The 21,017-nt window shown below is 45.4% G+C and overlaps 1 protein-coding gene across 1 annotated transcript; it reads right to left on the reverse strand.

Annotated features, from left to right (window-relative positions):
- Window positions 1-15,649: 15,649 nt before the first annotated feature.
- On the reverse strand, window positions 15,650-20,329 carry LOC139601274 (acidic mammalian chitinase-like). Its single transcript, XM_071450183.1, has 10 exons — window positions 20,299-20,329; window positions 19,104-19,305; window positions 18,738-18,794; window positions 18,468-18,633; window positions 18,232-18,356; window positions 17,972-18,095; window positions 17,679-17,864; window positions 17,091-17,210; window positions 16,868-17,009; window positions 15,650-15,951 (listed from the first exon to the last, which is right to left on the reverse strand). Exons 2-10 carry the CDS (start codon window positions 19,178-19,180, stop codon window positions 15,704-15,706), a joined length of 1,245 nt encoding a protein of 414 aa, XP_071306284.1. The 5' UTR covers window positions 19,181-19,305; window positions 20,299-20,329; the 3' UTR covers window positions 15,650-15,703.
- Between the last annotated feature and the right edge of the window lie 688 nt (window positions 20,330-21,017).

Genomic DNA, 21,017 nt, shown 5'->3' on the forward strand with positions numbered 1-21,017 from the left:
TGGTAACCCGGCTGTGACCCCTGGCAGGCAGGGTAAACAACAAGGCAGGGCTTAAAGCCCAGCCTAGACTTAAATTTAGGCCTTTCCAAATGGGTTTGAGCGATGAGGGGACCCTGTGAGAAATGGGACAGGGACACCAGAGTGTCCTGCAGCACTCTGGATCCCAACATTCCAGGGAATTCCCAGGGTTTATCCCAATTTTGGGGGTTCTGTCAGCCCCATCCTTTGTTTGTCAGGTTTAAATCCCCTTGGGGACTCTGGATCCCAAAACTCCAGAGAATTCCTGGGGTTTTATCCCCATTTTGGGGGCTCTGTCAGCCCCATCCTTTGTTTGTCAGGTTTAAATCCCCTTGGGGACTCTGGATCCCAAAACTCCAGGGAATTCCCGGGGTTTATCCCCATTTTGGGGGTTCTGTCAGCCCCATCCTTTGTCTGTCACCTTTAAATCCCCTTGGGGACTCTGGATCCCAACACTCCAAGGAATTCCTGGAGTTTATTCCCATTTTGGTGGCTCTGTCACCCCCATCCTTTGTCTGTCACCTTTAAATCCCCCTTTTTATCTTCAGAAGGCAAGAAAAAGCACTTTATTATTAGAAATCCAGAGTTTTTATAGAAACAATGGTGGATTTAAGACCAGATTGGCCTTTAGGAATTGTGAAGCATGCTTATTATATGATTGGCTTTTTGCAAATATTAGAATTATATCTTTTACAAGTAGAAAATCTATAATTTATATATATATATGTAATATAAAAGATAAAATGTAAAATATAAAATGTAAAATGTAAAATATAAAATGTAAAATGTAAAATATATAATATAAAATGGAAAGTGTAAAATGTAAAATATATAATATAAAATGTAAAGTATAAAATCTAAAAGATAAAATGTAAAATATAAAATATAAAGTGTAAAGTATAAAATGTAAAGTATAAAATATAAAATATAAAGTGTAAAGTATAAAATGTAAAGTATAAAATATAAAATATAAAGTGTAAAATATAAAATGTAAAGTATAAAATCTAAAAGATAAAATGTAAAATATAAAATATAAAGTGTAAAATATAAAATGTAAAGTATAAAATCTAAAATGTATAGTATAAAATCTAAAAGATAAAATGTAAAATTTAAAATATAAAGTGTAAAATATATAATGTAAAGTATAAAATATAAAATGTAAAATATAAAATTTAAAATGTAAAATATAAAATGTAAAGTGTAAAATGTAAAATATAAAATCTAAAAGATAAAATGTAAAATATAAAATATAAAGTGTAAAATATAAAATGTAAAGTGTAAAATGTAAAATCTAAAATATAAAATTTAAAATGTAAAATAAAATGTAAAGTGTAAAATGTAAAATATAAAATATAAAATATAAAATGTAAAATGTAAAATATAAAATGTAAAGTATTAAATGTAAAATGTAAAATATAAAATGTAAAATATAAAATGTAAAATGTAAAATGTAAAATGTAAAATATAAAATGTAAAGTATAAAATGTAAAATGTAAAATATAAAATGTAAAATATAAAATGTAAAATGTAAAATGTAAAGTATAAAATATAAAATGTAACATATAAAATATAAAATTTAAAATGTAAAGTATAAAATGTAAAATATAAAATATAAAATTTAAAATGTAAAGTATAAAATATAAAATGTAAAATAAATATATATTTTTCCAGGGAAAGCTGGCAGCTGGGAGCAGCAGCAGCAGCAGGGTTGGTTCAGGAGATAAAAGCACTGCAGAGCCCTGGGAACAGAGCAAGGCCCAAGGTGAGCCGTGCCCTGCTGTGCCCCACCCCAAACCTGGCGATAAAATCTCCCCCAGCCCAGGGTAAACAGCACGTGGGGGCACAGCTGGGCACAGGCAAATTGCCCCTCGGTAATTCCTCCTTATCAGGGCGGGGCTGCCCAGCCAGGCCTTGCTCTTTCCCCTCTGGAAACTCCCAGGATAAACACAGAGTGCAGTCAAAACAGCCACTCCCTCCCTCCTGCACACACCTGGGGACAGGTGGGGGTGACACCGAGTCCTTGGCACTGCCACAGACACACACACACAGGGATCCAGGGAAAACTGGTGGAAAATTTTTTGTCCACGATGGAGAAAACAGAGCCTGGGAGATGGCACCTCCTGTTCCAAGCCAAAAAAAAACCAAGTAGGACACAGCAGGAATGTGCAGGACCAAAATTTTTCCCATCTCTCTGAGGCCAAAAAACCAAGCAGGACCCTGCATTGGTGGGATAAAGGACTAAAGTTCCTTCCCTCTCCCTGAATTTTTTAAGCCAAAAAATCAGGACACAGCAGGATTGTGCAGGACCAAAATTTTTCCCATCTCTCTGAGGCCAAAAAACCAAGCAGGACCCTGCATTGATGGGATAAAGGACTAAAGTTCCTTCCCTCTACCTGAATTTTTTAAGCCAAAAAATCAGGACACAGCAGGAATGTGCAGGACCAAAATTTTTCCCATTTCTCTGAGTTTTACAGGCCAAAAAACCAAGCAGGACCCTGCATTGATGGGATAAAGGACTAAAGTTCCTCCCCTCTCCCTGAATTTTTTAAGCCAAAAAATCAGGACACAGCAGGAATGTGCAGGACCAAAATTTTTCCCATCTCTCTGAGTTTTACAGGCCAAAAAACCAAGCAGGACCCTGCATTGATGGGATAAAGGACTAAAGTTCCTTCCCTCTACCTGAATTTTTTAAGCCGAAAAATCAGGACACAGCAGGAATGTGCAGGACCAAAATTTTTCCCATCTCTCTGAGTTTTTCAGGCCAAAAAACCAAGCAGGACCCTGCATTGATGGGATAAAGGACTAAAGTTCCTTCCCTCTACCTGAATTTTTTAAGCCAAAAAATCAGGACACAGCAGGAATGTGCAGGACCAAAATTTCTCCCCTCTCCCAGAATTTTTCAGGCCAAAAAAACACCAATCAAGACACAGCACTGGTGGGATAAAGGATCAAAAATTTCTCCCCTATCCCTGAATTTTTCAGGCCAAAAAACAATCAGGGCCCTGTGCTGGTGGGATAAAGGACTGAAATTCCTCCCCTCTCCCTGAATTTTTTAGGCCAAACCTCCCTCCTTGGGTCTGTCTGACACCTTTCCTTCTAAGGCAGGCTGGACTGAAGGATTTCCCCCTTCCCTGCTGACACACAGCTACGAAAAAGAGATTTTTCTTTTCTTAGAAACGAGAAGTACAAAAATAAAACCAACAAAGAAAAAACCCCAGACCTCTTTGGCTGAAACCACAAGACAGGAATTTGATTTTTTTAAATATTTTTTTAAGGTGCTGAAAATGTAACTGGGCTGCCAAAGTGCAGCTCAGCCAGGCTGGGAGGAGGGCCCACTGCCCAAAATCTGCATTTTTTTGTCCATTTTGAAGAGAGGGAAACGTGTGGTGCAGCTCCATGGCAACCCCAATCCCAGCCACCAAAACAAGACCAAGAACACCAAAGCTGGAGCAGCTGGGAGGGGAATTTCCTGACCCTGCTGGGCTTGAATGTGGTTTTTAAAAGGTTGTGAAAAGCAGTTTATTCTCCCTGAGTCAGAGGGGAGAAGCAGGAGACGGTCACAGATTAAAGGATTTTTATCAAGCTGCTGCTCAGGCCTGTGGGGTTTTGTGGGATCCATGGGGTCCATATGGGATTTTTGGGATGTTCTGTGCTCTCCCACAAGGCTGAAGGGGTCAAGGAAGTCCCAGGTGCTGGTGAGAAGGCTCCAGACTCAGATTTGGGTCAGTTTATGGCAAATTGACCCATCCAAGGCTGATTCCAGACCTCATTCCCTCCACAGGCTCTGGATCTGTCCAGGTGGATCCACCAGCCCCTTTCTTCCTCTACTTTATTTTCTTAATTCAATATATTTAATGCTCCCTTTCTCTGTCCATCCCTCTTCACTGAATTTTTTTATTCAATATTTTTAGTGATGGAGCAGCTCCTCAGGAAGGATTTATGTGGCTCAGCTCAGAGCAGTGCCTGGGTTTGCTATTTGGGATACCTGGAATGGCATTTTCTTATTGTTTGGGACGCTCTTCACTATTTCTTCCTTTATTAGAAAATAATTTTGTAATATTTAATAATATTTTAGTAGTAAAATTGATAATAATATAATAATTATTTAGTAATAATATAAATTTTAAAATATTTATAGATAAATTAATAATAATATATATTTAATATTAATTTAAGAATAATTTAATAATAATATATATTTAATATTAATTTAACAATAATTTAAGAATTAGTTGATAATAATTGAATAACAATTCTGTTACTTAAAAATACCATAAATCCAAATGTACTTTGCAAAGTGGATCCATAATAAGAGAAGCCCCATTTCAACCCGATCAACCCCAAAAACTTCTTTTTTTACTGGCTCTGTAACACTTCCCCACGATCAGATCAGCTTTTCCCTTTGCCTGAATATTCTGGGGCTGCACGTGGAAAGTGCTGCTTGGCAGAATGGCAGCAGGAACATGCAAAAAAATCAATTTATTTGGTTCCAAAACGAAGAGTTGAGGCCGTGGCGAGCAACCCACAGCCGTGCCCCCTCCAAATGCATGGTGGACGTTTGTCCTGTGTGTCCTGGGTGCCCATGGTGACACAGCCCAGGCTCTGGTGTGGCAGGTGACACTGGGAGAAGCTCCTGGGGCTCTTCTCAGGCTACACCCACGGAAGATGAAGGAGGCCAGGGCTTCCCAGGGCTGCCAGCAGCAATCAGGGCACAGAGGGAGCCCTGGTGAGGCAGGAAACGCGCAGGCCTGGCCCAGATCCTGCTCCAGGCTGATCCCAGCTCCAGGAGATCCCTCCTGGCTCCGCTCCGGGCCCTTCCCAAGGAGCCCTCGCCCTTCCCGGGCACAGCCACAGGGCTGGGCTGGGTGGGTCGGGCAGGAACCACATGGATTCATCTCCCAGAGCTTTGGGGGAATGCACAGCTCCAGCACGTCCCCCCTGAGCTGCTCTGCTGGAATTGCCAGAGCTGGATCAGCCCTGGAGCAGGGGCAGGGTGAGCATCGCCCTCCAAACCTCCCTGGAAATTCCTCTGGCTGCCCTCAGACCCTGGCAGGGGCTCAGAGACCTTGGCACGGGGTCACAAACACCTGTGCCTCTGATTTTATCCCATGGAAACAATTCCCAGCTTCGTGTGAGGAGTTACAAGCCACAAGGGTTTGAGTAGAGTGATAGTGAATTTGTCACAGGGTGAAAAAGTAGAATTTTGGGGTTTTTAGAATGGGGGTTCAAGAGGCAAGATGGAGGAATCTGGGAGTGTCCTGTCCTCCTTCTTCTTCTCCTCCATCTTCTGCTGTGATGGTGACACTTCTGGATTGGTTTAGAGCAGAGACAGACTGTCTAACATAGGTGATAGCTATTGGAAAATTATTGTAAATAAAGTACAGGTGGGTTTTAGTATAAAAAGTGAGCACCACCCCAAGGGTGGTCAGTGTGCCACAGCCCTTGTCAGGACAGATCTCAGCAGGCCAGAGAGACAATGTAATAGATAAGAGAAAATAAACAACCTTGAGAATGAGAGCCAAGGAATCCTGACTTCTTCTTCGGTCTCAGGACTGGGAAAAAGAGACTTTCCACCACATTGGGGCCATCTCAACACCAGAGCCCTCATCACCTGTCTCCCCTGAAGAGGGAGATAATGGCCCAGCAGAGCAGGGAAAAACAAAAATACCCCACAAATAAATGGCTCCAAGGCCCCTGATCTTGAGCTGAGCCACATAAATCCTTCCTGAGGAGCTGCTCCATCATGAAAAACATTGAATAAAAAATTCAGTGAAGAGGGATGGACAGGGAAAGGGAGCATGAAATATATTGAATTAAGAAAATAAAGTAGAGGAAGAAAGGGGCTGGTAGAATGGCCCAGCAGAGCAGGGGAAAATAAAAATCCCCCATAAAGGGCTCTGAGGCCCCTGATCCTGAGCTGAGGATCACATAAATCACAAAAATCCCCCATCAATAAAGGGTTCTGAGGCCCCTGATCCGACTGAGGGGTTGTTCCCATTTGGGATCAGGGACATTAAAACGGGAATGGCCCAGCAGAGCAGGGAAAATCCTCTATAAAGGCCCCTATAAATGGCTCCAAGGCTCTGCCCTTCCCAAGATAACCCCATGGCCTTGCCCTTGGAGCCTGCAGAGGCTGGAAAGGCAAACAGAGCTTTAAAATGGTCTCAAATTCCAGCCTCCCACTCCCTCCTCCTCCTCCTCATCCTCAGGAGAGCTCCTGAGCTGCTCTCACAGGCCCCAAAGGCCTCTGGAGCAGAAAAAAAACCAGCTAAAAATATCTCCCACCCCCTCACTCTGCTGGATCCAGAGCCCTGGAGGGTTTTCCTTGGCCTCTGGCCACGTTTGTCAGCCATAAATGGGATTTTTTTTCTCTTTATTGCCCCAAGGCCGTGCTGTGCTCCAAGCGCTCTGCTCTGGAATTCCAGCTCTGAGCTCCTCAAATCTCCCAATTTTGAGGCTTTTTTGCCCCACTGTGAGGGGTGAGGAGAAAAAAAACCAGCTAAAAATATCTCCCACCCCCTCACCCTGCCGGATCCAAACCCCTGGAGGGTTTTCCTTGGCCTCTGGTCACGTTTGTCAGCCATAAATGAGATTTTTTTTCACTTTATTCCAGCAAGGCCTTGCAGTGCTCCCAGCGCTCTGCTCAGGAATTCCAGCTCTGAGCTCCTCAAATCTCCCCCTTTTTGAGGCTTTTTTTTTTGGTTTTTTGAGGCTTTTTTCGCCCCCCTGAGAGGGTTAATTAATTAAGGGGAGGTTTTGGCTGAGGAAAAATCTGGAATTGCTCCTGCTGATCCACAGCAAGGCTTGAAATGCAGGAGTCAGCTGGGGGAAGAAGGGAATAAAGAAAAAAAATAAAACAAATTTCCCTTTGGGCTGGTGGTGGTTTAGGGTAGGGGAGAGATAAATCACAGGGATTTGATGGATTTTAGAAGCCATGAAAGGATTTTAGAAGCCATGAAATTCCTTCATTTTCCCTGTGGATTTCCTGAAATTCCCTGATTTTCCCCGTAGAGCAGAGGGTGATGCTCAGAATTTCCTCACCCCTTTGCTCCCCCTGTTCCAAGCACAGCCAGGGTAAAAACACAGGAATTTTAAGGATTTTAGAAGCCATGAATTTTTTAAAAATGGATTTTATAAGCCATTAAATTCCCTGATTTTCCCTGCACACCTGGTGCCTCCCACCTGAACCTGGATTTTTCCCAACCACTCCCCGGGTTTAATTTGCTTCAGAGCTGAAACAAGAGACAAAAATTCCTTTTTTTTTTAATTTTTTCAACAAGAATGAAGGGAAAAATTGGAAAATTGGAGTTGTTCTCTTCCAGCCCTGTCCCAACAGCAGCAGCACAACAAGGTTCACTTCAAAGGTGTCACCTGAGCCACACCTGACCTGAGAAAATCATCAGCAGGGCCACCTTGGGCTCTCAAAAAATGCCCCTGGGGATGCTAAAAATTGCCCCCAATTACTCTGTGGGCTGCTAAAATTCAGCATAATTGCCTTAATGACACCTAATGACACTTGGGCTATGCAAAGAAAGGCAGCACACGTGGGATTAAAAAGGCCCTGACCACATCTGGCCCAGGCTGAGAAGCTCCTGCTGGCCCCACTCTGCTCCTTGCCCTGCCCAGCAGGTTCCAGCTCCTCCAGAAGATGAAAGCCCTGGGTGTGAGCCTCATTTCTGCCTCTCTCCAGTTTGGGATAAAGGGATTTTCCAGTATCTCCCAGTGTCCTTCAGCTGAGGCCTGTGTAATCTGATTTTTTTCCTGCTGATTTCTTTATTTTTTGCTGATTTGTTCATTTTTAAGAGCAGGGCTCGCTTTATCTCCCCACCGCCCACATCAGAGGAGGGATTTGCAGCCAGGTCAGGGAAAAGGGGCCTTGCCTTGGGTTTGGGGTTTTCCTTCTCCTCCAGAAGATGAAAGCCCTGGGTGTGATCCTCATTTTTGGCTCTCTCCATTTGGGATAAAGGGATTTTCCAGCATCTCCCAGTGTCCCTGTCCTTCAGCTGGGGCCAACTCCTCCTCTTGCCTCCATAATCTGATTTTTTCCTGCTGATTTCTTTATTTTTTGCTGATTTGTTCATTTTTAAGAGCAGGGCTTGCCTTATCTCCCCACCACCCACATCAGAGGAGGGATTTGCAGCCAGGTCAGGGAAAAGGGGCCTTGCCTTGGGTTTGGGGTTTTCCCAGGAGCTGAGGAGGAGTCAGGTGGGGATTTGGCTTTAGCCTGACTTAGAGGATTCTTGTCAAGTGTTCACAAATATTTGTATAAAATATTGCATTTGTATAAAATTTATCATTTTGGGGTAACACTCCACTGCCAGTGTGCTCTGATTTTATCCCCCATATTTTGTCCCCCTTTTTTTTCTATCCCCCTTTATTTTTTATCCCTTTTTAATCCCTCTTTATTTTTACCCCCCTTTAATTTCTAGACCCTTTTTTGTCCCACTCTTTTTTATTTTACTCCCCTTTATTTTTACCCCTCTTTTTTATCCCCTTTTAAGACCCATTTATTTTTATCCTCCTTTATTTTTTATCCCTTTTTATTTTTATCCCCTTTTTATTATTTATCCCTCTTTTTTCCCCCTTATTTTATCCCCCTTTATTTTTTATCCCCCTTTATTTTGTATCCCCCTTTTATCCCCTTTTTTATCCTCATTTATTTTTTACCTCCCTTTTTTATCCCCTTTTATTTTTTACCTCCATTTTTATCCCCTTTGTATCCCCCTTTATTTTTTACCTCCCTTTTTTATCCCCCTTTATTTTTACCTCCATTTTTATCCCCTTTTTATCCCCCTTTATTTTTTAACCCCATTCTATCCCCTTTTTTATCCCCCCTTATTTTTTACCTCCCTTTTTTATTCCCCTTTTTTATCCCCCCTTATTTTTTACCTCCCTTTTTTATTCCCCTTTTTTATCCCCCCTTATTTTTTACCTCCCTTTTTTATTCCCCTTTTTTAACCCCCCTTTTTCACCCTTCTATTTTTCTAATCCCCCTTTCCCTAGCATCTGAAGTCCCCAATTCTCCTTTCCTCCCCCATAAACCTTCTGAACCCCCCCCAAAAAATGCCCCAGTTCTTCCTCAGCACTCAAAACTCCCACATTTTTTGGGAGCCAAAGGATCTTTTCCCTTCCCAAAGGGGCCGCAGCTGCTTTGGAGAGGCTGAAACGAGGAGGAAAAAAAATCAAATTTAAAAAGAATTCTGGCGCAGAATTCCACCCCTCAGCAGCAAAACGCTTCCTAAAGAGAAAGGAAAATATTGTGCTGAGCACAGGGGAGGGGAGAAAAAAAAAACCCTGGAGTGTTTATCCCTGGAGCTGACGGAGCCCAGCTGTTCCCAAATCCCAAATTCCCAAAAAAGGGCCGCGCTTCCCTCGCCTGACGCGGCCCCACAGACGTCAGCGGGAGCAGCAGGGAGCTCCAAAACAAATGACGTGGGAGCAAAAGCTCCCGGGGAGGGCTGGGGAGAACGGCCAGGCTGCCAAAGATGGAGATCCCGGCAGAATTCCAGCCCAGGGGAGCCCCGGGAATGTCGGGGGGCTGCTGGAGAGGGGCTGGGTTTGGAGGGGTCCTGGGGAGAGGAATGGCCAGGGAGGAGGGGGTGAATCCAGCCTGGGAGTGGAGGAGTGGGAGAGAGACAATCCCTGTTTTCCTGGCAGAAAATAGGGAATTGTCAGTGGGAAAACAGGTCCTGTTCCTAAAGGACAGAGCCAAGGGGTGCTGTCCTTTATTTCTGGGGGAGAAATGAAGGATTGGGAAATAGGAGAGAAGAGAGGAACATCAGGGATGCCTGGAAGAGGGGGATGAATCCAGCCTGGGAGTGGGGAAGGAGGGGGAGAGATTCAGTCCAGGGAATCTGGGAAAAAATAGGGAATATCTGGCAGAAAATAGGGAATTGTCAGCAGGAAAATGGGTTCTGTTCCATGTTCCAGTAATGGATGGGACCACGAGGTGAGAGAAATAAAGGATTGGGAAATAGAAGAGGAGAGAGGAATGTCAGGGATGCCTGGAAGTGGGGAAGGAGTGGGAGAGATCCAGTCCAGGGAATCTGGATTTTTCCTGTCAGAAAATAGGGAATTGTCAGCAGGAAAATGGGTTCTGTCCTGTGTCCCAATAATGGACAGAACCAAGGGGTTCTGTCCTCTATTTCTGTGGGAGAAATAAAGGATTGGGAAATAGGAGAGAAGAGAGAAATGTCAGGGATGTCTGGAAGAGAGGATGAATCCAGCCTGGGAGTGAGGAAGGAGAGGGAGAGATCCAATCCCTATTTCCCTATTTTCCTGGCAGAAAATAGGAATTTGTCAGCAGGAAAACAGATCCTGTTCCATGTCCCAGTTTTGTTTTCTTTCCTGTGGGAGAAATAAAGGATTGGGAAATAGAAGAGAAGAACATCCAGGAAGACAGGGATGAATCCAGCCTGGAAGTGAGGAAGGAGTGGGAGAGATCCAGTCCAGGGAAGGAAAAGTCCACATAACAAACTTGAAAAGATCCATTATTAGGTTAGTGGGGGAAATAATCTAAGTATCAGTTCTTAATTAAATAGTTTAGTCTTAAAAAGACCTTGTTACAAAAAATAGTTCACCATTTTTACCTTACTAATAAAAAACCAAAAATCTCATAGTTATAGGGCTTTTTCACTAATAAAAAATAATAAGCACCTAAATCCAAACATCTCAAATACCTTCAATGCCAACCTCAAAAAACTAATATACCCTCAAAAACCATAATCCTCCAAACCCTCCCCCTCTATATATTCCCAATTTCTGCATTCATTCCTTAATTTTAATTCAAGTTTTTAATTAATTTCCCTTAATTTTTCATGTCAGGTATTTCCCTTGCCCTGCTGACCTAAGCACCACTGAAGGAACAGGAAATTCTGTCCCAAAAAAAACCCCCAAACCTTGAGGGGGATAAAAGGGTGGTGGGAGATAAACCCCATCCAGCAGGATTTGGAAAGAAAATTTCTGTTATTTCCAAACAAGGCCAGACAATGTCCCTGCCCCAGTGAAGGTCACTTTAAACCCCGCTCAGGAAAGCTGAACTGGGGGCTCAGCCTGACTCCAGAGCTATTTTAAGCCCAGGGAAGTTGAAGGGCACCTGCTCCAGCAGGGAATGTTTTATTTAAAGGCTATTTGGTTGCTCAAGCTGGGCTCAAAATGTCATTAAATTATTAAAAATCCTTTTTTTTTTTTTTAAGCATCCATGCCACGTCCCTCATATCTTCCCCTCCAAGTTGTGTCTCTCTCCTTGATTTTTTTCCCCCTGCTTTTGCAGCATCTGTGAGCTTGGTTTTGGCCTGTTTTGGTCCTTTGCACTGCACCTCATTTCCTCCCAGACCATTTTCTTGGAGTCACTAAATAATCCTTAATTTTAACGAGCAGGAATCTGTGGATGTGAATGAGAGGAGCTCACACCCCCTGTGCTGGGGGGGATGTGATGATCCACAGCCATTTTTAAACCCTTTAATTTTATTTTTTGGGTGGTTTTGTTTGGGTTTTTTTGCTGGAAACGTGGGATCAGCTGGGCTGTCAGGGGTAAATATTTCATGGGAAGCTGATCCAGCCTCCCTGCCCAGATGGAGCAGGGATTAGGGGGCACAGGCAGATGTTGCCTCAGCACGAGGGTTTAAACTGGGATTAGATGGGCTGGGATGGGGCTGGGGGCCAGAGCATCCTGGGAGGGGTTCAGGGGGATTTCTCGTCCTAAATGAACCAAAAAAAGACTATTCTGGAAGTATAAAATGTATATAATTTTATACATTTTATATACATTTTATACTTCCAGAATAGTCTGGAATATTTATATATAGTATTTATATATATAGAATAGTATAGTATTTATATATATAGAATATATAAATACTTCTAGAATATATATATATATATATTCTAGAAGTATTTCTATATTCTATATATGTATTCTAAAAGTATAAAAGTATAAAAGAAGTATAAAATTATATAAAAATTTTAGGTTTTGTCAGTAAGAAAGAAAAGGTTGTAGGGGGAAGAGAAGTGCTTGTTCTAATTCTTATTCCTCTTTCCTTTAGTTAGTGTTCATAAATTTTTGTTCTAATTCTGATTTGGTTCTAATTCTTGTTACTCTTTGTTCTAATTTTTATTACTTTTTCTTTTAGTTCTAATTCTTATTACTCTTCCTTTTAGTTCTTATTACTCTTCCTTTTAGTTCTTATTACTCTTTCTTTTAGTTCTAATTCTCATTTCTCTTTCATTTTGTTAGTGTTAGTACATTTTTGTTCTAAATCTTATTTTGTTCTAGTTCTTATTGCTCTTTTTAAAAAATTCTTATTACTCTTTCTTTTAGTTCTTATTCCTCTTTCTTTTTGTTCTTACTACTCTTTGTTCTAATTCTTATTCCTCTTTCTTTTAGTTCTAACTCTTATTCCTCTTTCTTTTAGTTACTGTTAATAAATTTTTCTTCATGTCCTTTTTTAAAGTTTTAAGCCTAATTTACCTTTCTAACTCTAATTAGAAATTCCATCTAATTCCATCTCACAACAAGAAACATATTCCATCTCCCAACAAGAAATAAATTCTATCTCACAACAAGAAATAAACGAGTACATTCTGGTGAACGCACCCATAATTAGCCAAATTATTAAATAGAGGGACACAGGAGGTGCTCCCAAGGTCCTGGTGAGGTCCAAACCTCCAAAAAAACCAGGAGGAAATTCAGGATATCGTCCCCACACCCTGTGCTGGGGAATGGATTCACCCCCAGATCTCCCAGTTTGTCCCAGGGCAGATGCTGGGAATTGGCAGGGTGGGAGCAGCTCCTGTTCCATGGGGAATCCTGTCTGGAGGCCCTAATTATTATTATTATTATTATTATTATTATTATTATTATTATTATTATTATTATATGTTATTCCCCTAAATAACAGCTGATATTAGTTCAGGCTGGGAGATGCTTTACCAATCCTAAATGGATTTTGGGAGATTACACGCTTTAATAAATCCAATTTTTAAGAGATCAGCGCTATATATATATATTAAAAAAAAATTTCATGCAACATAAGGTCCATTAAAAAAAAGGATAAATAAAGGAAAATCCAGTGAAACAAAGCTCCAATGATCCATGAGATATTTCCTGAGCCAAAACAACACCCATGTGTCTGCTCATTCACATCAATCCAGCATTTCTGGAGCTCTTTTTGCCATCCTGCCCGGAGAGGCAGGAAGAAACTTTGGGATTGATTTGGGATGGGTGGAGGGACCTGCAGCCCCTTCCCAGGAGCTCAGCACCTCTGGGAAGGCTCCAGGGAATGCCAGGGAGGTGCCAACCTCTCGGGTTTCTGTGATTGAAATGACCCCCAAGGTACTAAAAAGGTATTAAAAAGGTATTAAAAAGGTATTAAAAGGTATTAAAAAGTCAACCCTACGACTGAAGAAGTTGAGATTCCTCAGCTCTGCTTTTCAAGGTTGTTTATTTTCTGTTATCTGTCACATTCTTTCTCTGACCTGCTGACATCTGTCCAGACAAGGGTTGTGGCCCAGTCCCTGCCCTTGGGGTGGTGTTGGCTTTTGACACTAAAAACTCCTGCACTTCATTTACAATAATTTCCCAACACCTATCACCTGTGTTAGACAGTCTGTCTCTGCTCTAAACCAATCCAAAAGTGCCACCAACACAGCAGAGGATGGAGGAGAAGAGAAGGAGAAGGAGAAGGAGAAGGAGAAGGAGAAGGAGAAGGAGAAGGAGGAGAAGGAGAAGGAGAAGGAGAAGGAGAAGGAGAAGGAGAAGGAGAAGGAGAAGGAGAAGGAGAAGGAGAAGGAGAAGGAGAAGGAGGAGAAGGAGAAGGAGGAGGAGGAGGAGGAGAAGGAGAAGAAGGAGAAGGAGAAGGAGAAGAAGGAGGAGAAGGAAGAGAAGGAGGAGGAGAAGGAGGACAGGACACTCCCAGATTCCTCCATCTTGCCTCTTGAACCCCCATCCTAAAAACCCCAAAATTCTACTTTTTCACCCTGTGACAAATTCACTCTACTCAACCCTTGTGGCCTGTACCTCCTCACACAAAGCTGGGAATTGTTTCCATGGTCTAAAATGGAAGGCACAGGTGGTTTTGACCCCGTGCCAAGGTCTCTGAGCTCCCTGCCAGGCTCTTGAGTCATCCAGGAATGTGCTGGGTTCCCACAGCCCAGCGGAGCCAGGGTTATTTGGGGAACAGGACAGGCAGAAATTGAGCTGGAGCTGTTTCACAACACCACAGAGAGCTCGGGGTTTGTTCACAGAGCAGGAAAACGAGGAGTGAGGGAAGATGTGAAAGACGGGAGGGACGGACAATGGGACAGGGCAGCAGGGCATGGAATCACCAGGGGAAAACTTGTCTGGGTCCCCCTCAAACATGCCCGGGGACAAGAGGGGGACAAAGGAGCCCGGAGGAGCCAGGGGAGGCGGCTGCAGCGTTTCGCAATGGGGTGAGTCAGAGCTGGTGCTCCGGGAAGGAGGGAGGCAGGAACCTCCCCCGGCAGGGCAGGGCTGGGAGCTGGAAATCAGAGCTGCAGCCACGGGCTGAGGAGAGGAGGGAAGTGGAATTCCAGGGGAAGGCGGAGCTGGGACTGGGGGAAACAGCTTGAAAATAGAGCCATTTATATTTATATTTATATTTATATTTATATTTATATTTATACTAATATTTTTATGTGTGTTTCTATTTCGATGTGTATTTATATTTATATTTATATTTATATTTATATTTATACTAATATTTCTATGTATGTTTAGATTTATATTTCTCTGTATATTTCTATTTCTATGTATATTTCTATTTCTATTTATTTATCTATATTTATGGGTATAGGTATACATGTATTTGTTTATACTATTTATATTTATATTATATTTATGTTATGTTTATATTTATATAAATTTATATTTAGATTTCTATTTCTATTTAGATTTCTATTTAGATTTAGATTTATCTATATTTATGGGTATAGGTATACATGTATTCGTTTATACTTATTATACTTTATACTTATACATTTAGATTTAGATTTAGATTTAGATTTAGATTTATTTATGGGTATAGGTATAGATGTATTCGTTTATACTATTTATATTTATATTTATATTTATATTTATATTTATATTTATATTTCTCCACTGAGCTGGTGGGACTCGGAGAGAGAGGAGCTTTCCTGGCTGTCCCAAACAGGAAGAATGGCCTATGGTGGAATGGAATGAACTTTTAAGGTCTCTTCTAACCCAGCCCACTCTGGGATTCCATGATTCCATGCCTCCCACAGGCTTTAAAACCCTGGAGAAACAAACTGTCTTTATCCTGGTTGTTTTGGGGTTTTTTTTTTACCTATCAAAGTGCTCCATTTCTATAAAATACTGCTAAAAAAAATTCCTCTCCGCCTCAGATGTTGATTTGTGACCGAACAAAGAGGAACAGCAACTCAGTTTTCTGGCCTGCGACCACTTTTCTTCTCCAAATGTTGCCGGAAAATCTCTGAAAAACTGGAAGAAGAGCAGGCAACATTGACACCTGCTGTCGGGAATTTTAACAGCCACGCACTCCAGGATTCCCCGAGAGCCGAGAGCATGAAAACAACCAATAAATAAAGCTACAACGGAGAGGATTGCTTTGAGAAAGCTTTATTTAATCACGATTATTGCACACAATTAAATCCGAGGGATGGATTGGCTGGAAAACGGGTTTGGGAATCACTGGGGCCAGTTGCAGCAGGAGCAGGCGGGGTCGAAGACCAGCCCCTCCTCGCAGCTCTGCACGAAGGTCTGGCCGTTCAGGCAGCTGTAGAAGTTCCTCTTGTTGTTGGGGTCTGCGTAGATCCCGTTGGGTTTCCCGGCACAGAATCCAGAGCCGCCGGAGCCGCCGGAGCCGCCGGAGCCACCGCTGGTGGTGGTGGGAGCCTCAGTGATGGGAGGAAGGGGCTCAGAGGGGGGAACGCAGTCTGGAATGCAAGAATCCAAGCAGGAAAAGGTTTATTCTCATGTTCCTGGTGTTTCATCCCTCCCACACCTCCATAGGAAGGTTGGGCGTCTCCATCAAGGAGCTGCTCCATGAAGGAACTGTTGCTGGTGGTGGTGGTGGAAGCCTCAAATGGGAGGAGGGGGGAACACGGTCTGGAATTTAGGCAGGAAAGGGTTGGAAGTGTTTGATTCTACCCCATCCTTCATAGGAATTTTGGGAGTCTCCATCAAGGAGCTGCTCCACAAGGAGCTGCTCCTGCTGGTGGTGGTGGTGGTGGGAGCCTCAGTGATGGGAGGAAGGGGCTCAGCAGGGGGAATGCAGTCTGGAATTCAAGAATCCAAGCAGGAAAAGGTTTATTTTCATATTCCTGGTGTTTCATCCCTCCCACACCTCCATAGGAAGGTTGGGGCTCTCCATGAAGGTTGGGGGTCTCCATGAAGGAGCTGCTCCTGCTGCTGGTGGTGGTGGGAGCCTCAGTGATGGGAGCGGGGGGGGACACAGTCTGGAATTTAGGCAGGAAGGGGTTGGAAGTGTTTGATTCCTCCCCATCCTTCATAGGAATTTTGGGAGTCTCCATGAAGGAGCTGCTCCTGCTGGTGGTGGTGGTAGCTTCAAATGGGAGGAGGGGGGAACACAATCTGGAATTTAGGCAGGAAAGGGTTGATTCCTCCCCATCCTTCATAGGAATTTTGGGAGTCCCCATGAAGGAGCTGATCCTGTTGCTGCTGGTGGTGGTGGTGGGAGCCTCAGTGATGGGAGGCAGGGGCTCAGATGGGGAACACAAATCTGGAATTTGGGTGGGAAAAGGTTCAAGATGTTTCATCCCTCCCACACCCCCATAAGAATTTTGGGAATCTCCATCAAGGAGCTGCTCCTGCTCTCCTGGAGCCACTCACCGCCGCTCTCCAGCCCCAGGCCCTTCTTCAGGGTGGAGATCAGGGGGTATTTGCCTTCCTTGCAGAAATCCCCAGTGAAGTCATCCATGTCCAGGGCCCACACCATGGCTCCTCCAAAGTTGTTCTTCTTCAGCCAGTCCACCTGTGGGGAGGAAAGTCCCAGTGAGCCCCAGGAATTGATCCCACAGGAGAATCCAGCCCCATCCCAGCACTGCCCCCAGACCTTGAGGCCAAAGCTCTTGATGTTGTCGTAGCCAACCCATTCGCTGCCCTTGTAGGCGTAGGGGACATCCTGGGGTTCATCCCAAGCCTGGGTGGCTCCAGAGCTCAGGAGAGAGCAGATCTAAGGAGAAGGAAGCAGGAATGTTATCCATGAAAAAGGGAAAAGCCCAGGCTCTGCCCTTTCCTTGGCTTCATCCTCGGTTTTTGTGCTGCTTCCCCATTGCCTGAGTACACAACTCCTTCCTGGTGATTCCATGGAGAGCTCTGTGCCTGAGCCATGCAGAGAACTCCATGGGAGCTTCCTGATCAATTCCTTCAAATGAAAACTCCATGGGAGCTTCCTGATCAATTCCTTCAAATGAAAACTCCATGGGAGCTTCCTGATCAATTCCTTCAAATGAAAACTCCATGGGAGCTTCCTGATCAATTCCTTCAACTGAAAACCCCATGGGAGCTTCCTGATCAATTCCTTCAAATGAAAACTCCATGGGAGCTTCCTGATCAATTCCTTCAAATGAAAACTCCATGGGAGCTTCCTGATCAATTCCTTCAAACAGTTTGAGCGAGGAATGTGATGGAACATCCCTACCTCGTAGTAAGCCAGAGTTCCAGCCTCCCTGGTGTAGGGCCCAGCGGGGCCAGGGCCGGATGCTGGAGCCCCAACAGAGGTGTCAGATGGGTTCTGCAGGGTGAAGCTCTTTCCATAGGTTGGGAATCCCACAAGGAGCTTCTCAGCTGGGGCACCATTGCTCTTCCAATAGTTCATGGCGTATTCCTGCAAGAAACCAGTCCCACTCAAGCCTTTGCTAGGATTTGTAGGATGAATTCCTCGAAATCTCACCCAGGATCTGGGAGCTGTGAGTGTCCCAGAGAAGCACTTACAACGTTGAAGTATTTGTAGTCGCCGCTGTCAGCAGGGCCAGCAAACAGGGGGCTGTTCTCGCCCGTGTTCCTCTCCCAGGAGCCGTGGAAGTCGTAGGTCATGACGTGGATGTAATCCAGGTACCTGCAGGGAGAGGGGCTCTGTCCTCACCTGAGGGCCTGGAGCTGCCCATCACCCCCCCTTCCTCAGGGGCTCTTTCACTTCAGCACTCCCAGGGTACCCCCCAAATCCCACCAGGGACCCCAGGTTGGTCACTCACTTGCCAATCTCAGCGATCTCGTAGCCAGACTGGATGGTGGAGAGTCCTGCAGCAACAGCAGCAGTGACCATGAGCCGGGGCCTGTTGGTCTGCTTGGCTTCCTGCTCAAAGGCTGCCACCATTTCCTGAGGGATCCAAGGCACAGGAATCACCTGGCGGCTCTCAGATGGGGCTTTGCAGCCACCCAGGGCTCACAGGCCAGAGCTGTGGCCAGCAGAGCCCGGAGCCAAGCCCACCTTAACCAGGACGGTGAAGAGAGACTTGTCCTGGGCAGGGCTGCCCCTGGAGCCGGGGTATTCCCAGTCCAGGTCCAGCCCATCAAACTGATACTGGCGCAGGAATTTGATGACGGAGTTGATGAAGGTCTGGCGGTTCTGGGGCGTGGAGACCATGGTGGAGAACCTGGGCAAGCAGAGCAGGAGAGAGGTGGGGTCTCCATGGAGCCCCTTCCTCTTCTCATTTTGTTCCTACGTTGCTGTTTAGGGCTGGACATGGTTTGAACTCACTTGGCTGTGCCGAAATTCCATCCTCCAATGGCCAGAAGGGTCTTCAGATCTTTGTTCCTGCAGGGGAAGAGGCAGGACCCTGAGTTACTGCATGTCATAGAATCACAGAACAGATATCCACAGCACCTCTGAGCTGCTAGCCCCATGCTCAGAGGATGGAACTGTCCCCATGTCCTGCCTTGGCTGTGTCTCTGTCCCTCTTTGCTCAGCATCCTTGTCACTGAGCTGAGAGTGAAGCAGAGGGAAGGACTGGGAGGGAGCAGAGAAGGGCAGAGAAGGGCACAGGAGGGAGCAGAGAAGGGCACAGGAGGGAGCAGAGAAGGGCACAGGAGGGAGCAGAGCCCTGCTGGGGCTCCCAGCGCTCACTGGTTCTTGAGGCCATTGAAGGACTTGTAGAGGGTCTCGTCGTTCCACTCGTAGGTGGTGATCTCGTTGTTGTTCATGCCGGCGAAGGCGTAGATCAGGTGGTTGCACAGGCAAGGGTCGACATTTTCGGGGGTGAACTTGCCCAGGCCAGGCCTGTACTGGGCCCAGTTGGTGAAGTAACAGGTCAGCACATAGGCAGTGCCTGCGGGGAGACAGCGGCCATGGAGGGGCTGCAGTGCCCAGCACGGCCCGGCCCTGGGCACGGCATCGCCCACGATGGGCACAGCTCCTGTGCCAGGCTGCAGGGCAAGATCTGTTCTGTTGCCATCTGGATGGCAGCTGACTTTTGTCAAGTGGGCAGTTTGCCTTATCTCCTCCCTTGGGAGGGGACACCTGCTGATAACAGCTATTGACTGTCACTGCATGGCTGATAAGAACTACAGCATCCCCCTGGGAGATGTCAGCCCACAGGGAGGAGCCAAGCATTCCTATCTAGATAGAATCTGGAGATTCTGGAACACCAGCACAGCTTCTGCACTGGATTGCCCAGAGGAACAGCAGCTGCCTCTTGCCCTGGATCTTCAGAGGCAGAGACTGCACCTTTCTCCAGGATCCCTGCTCCAGCAGAACCAGCCCTGGCACTGCAGGAGGGCTGAGCCACAATTCCAATGGTTCTGCTGCCACCAGCCTGACCCACAGGGTGTCAGGCTGGGTTCTGACTCTCAGTGTTGTTCTAGTGTACTGCACTATTTATTTCATCTTTTTCTTTTCTTCCCTCTTAAAGAACTGTCATTTCCTGCTCCCACATTTTTTGCCTGACAGCCCCTTAATTGAAAATTTACAGCAATTCACAGGGGTGGGCAGGGATGACATTGCCCATTTCAGGCGAGGCTCCTGCCTTCCTCAGCAGACTCCCGGCTTTCCAAACCCAGACACCTCCGTGTGCGGGGCACAGCTCCGCCAAAGGCAGCGGGGCCGGGCGCCCTGGGCCACCCTGGGCCACCCTGGGGCACCCCGGGCTCCCCCCAGCCCCGCAGCCCCAGCCCTTCCTCCCCGGGCTGGGCAGGGCCGGCTCAGCAGCCCCGGGCCCGCAGCTCCCGCCCCGCTCCGGCCCCGCTCGGGCCCGGCCGGGCCGGGGGCAGCGCGGGGGCAGCGGCGGCTCCGGCGGGGGCTGCGCCCCAAGAGCGGCACCTACCGAGCTGGGCGTTCAGCAGCAGGGCCAGACCTGGCAGGGCACAAGGAAACAGCACACGGTCACTGCTGGGCCTCGCCAATGCAAACCCTGCAGCAAGGCTCTGCTCCCAAGCTCAGGCACAAGAGCTTCGCTGACATTTCTCCATGCACTTCATTTCTCCAATGAAATAATGTAAAAGCACAGAAAAGAACCCAAACAGATGCCATAGGAATCATTTGATTTTCAGGTTTAAGTCTGAAAGCACATTTCCATTGCAGCCTGCAATGAACCCCGTCCATGCTCAGGCAGAAGAGCTTCGCTAACATTTCTCCATGCACTTCATTTCTCCAACGATTTCAGGTAAAAGCACAGAGAAGAACCCAAACAGATGCCAAAGGAATCGTTTGATTTTTAGGTTTAAGTCTGAAAGCACATTTCAATTGCAGCCTGCAATGAACTCTATCCATGCTCAGGCACAAGAATTTCGCTAACATTTCTCCAACGATTTCAGGTAAAAGCACAGAGAAGAACCCAAACAGATGCCAAAGGAATCATTTCGGTTTTAGGTTTAAGTCTAAAAGCACATTTCCATTGCAGCCTGCAATGAACTCTATCCATGCTCAAAGCAGGACAGATCCCCAACCACAGCCGCGCTAAAGAAGAGAAATTTCCCTCCCCAAAGGCAATTGAGAAATCTTGGAGAGAACAGAGAGAGCAGCGTTTTTATCCCTCCAGCCCCT

This window comes from Agelaius tricolor, unplaced genomic scaffold, assembly GCF_023055355.1.
Source record: "Agelaius tricolor isolate 1412-34295 unplaced genomic scaffold, bAgeTri1.0.p SCAF_30, whole genome shotgun sequence".
In the NCBI taxonomy this organism is placed as follows: domain Eukaryota; kingdom Metazoa; phylum Chordata; class Aves; order Passeriformes; family Icteridae; genus Agelaius; species Agelaius tricolor.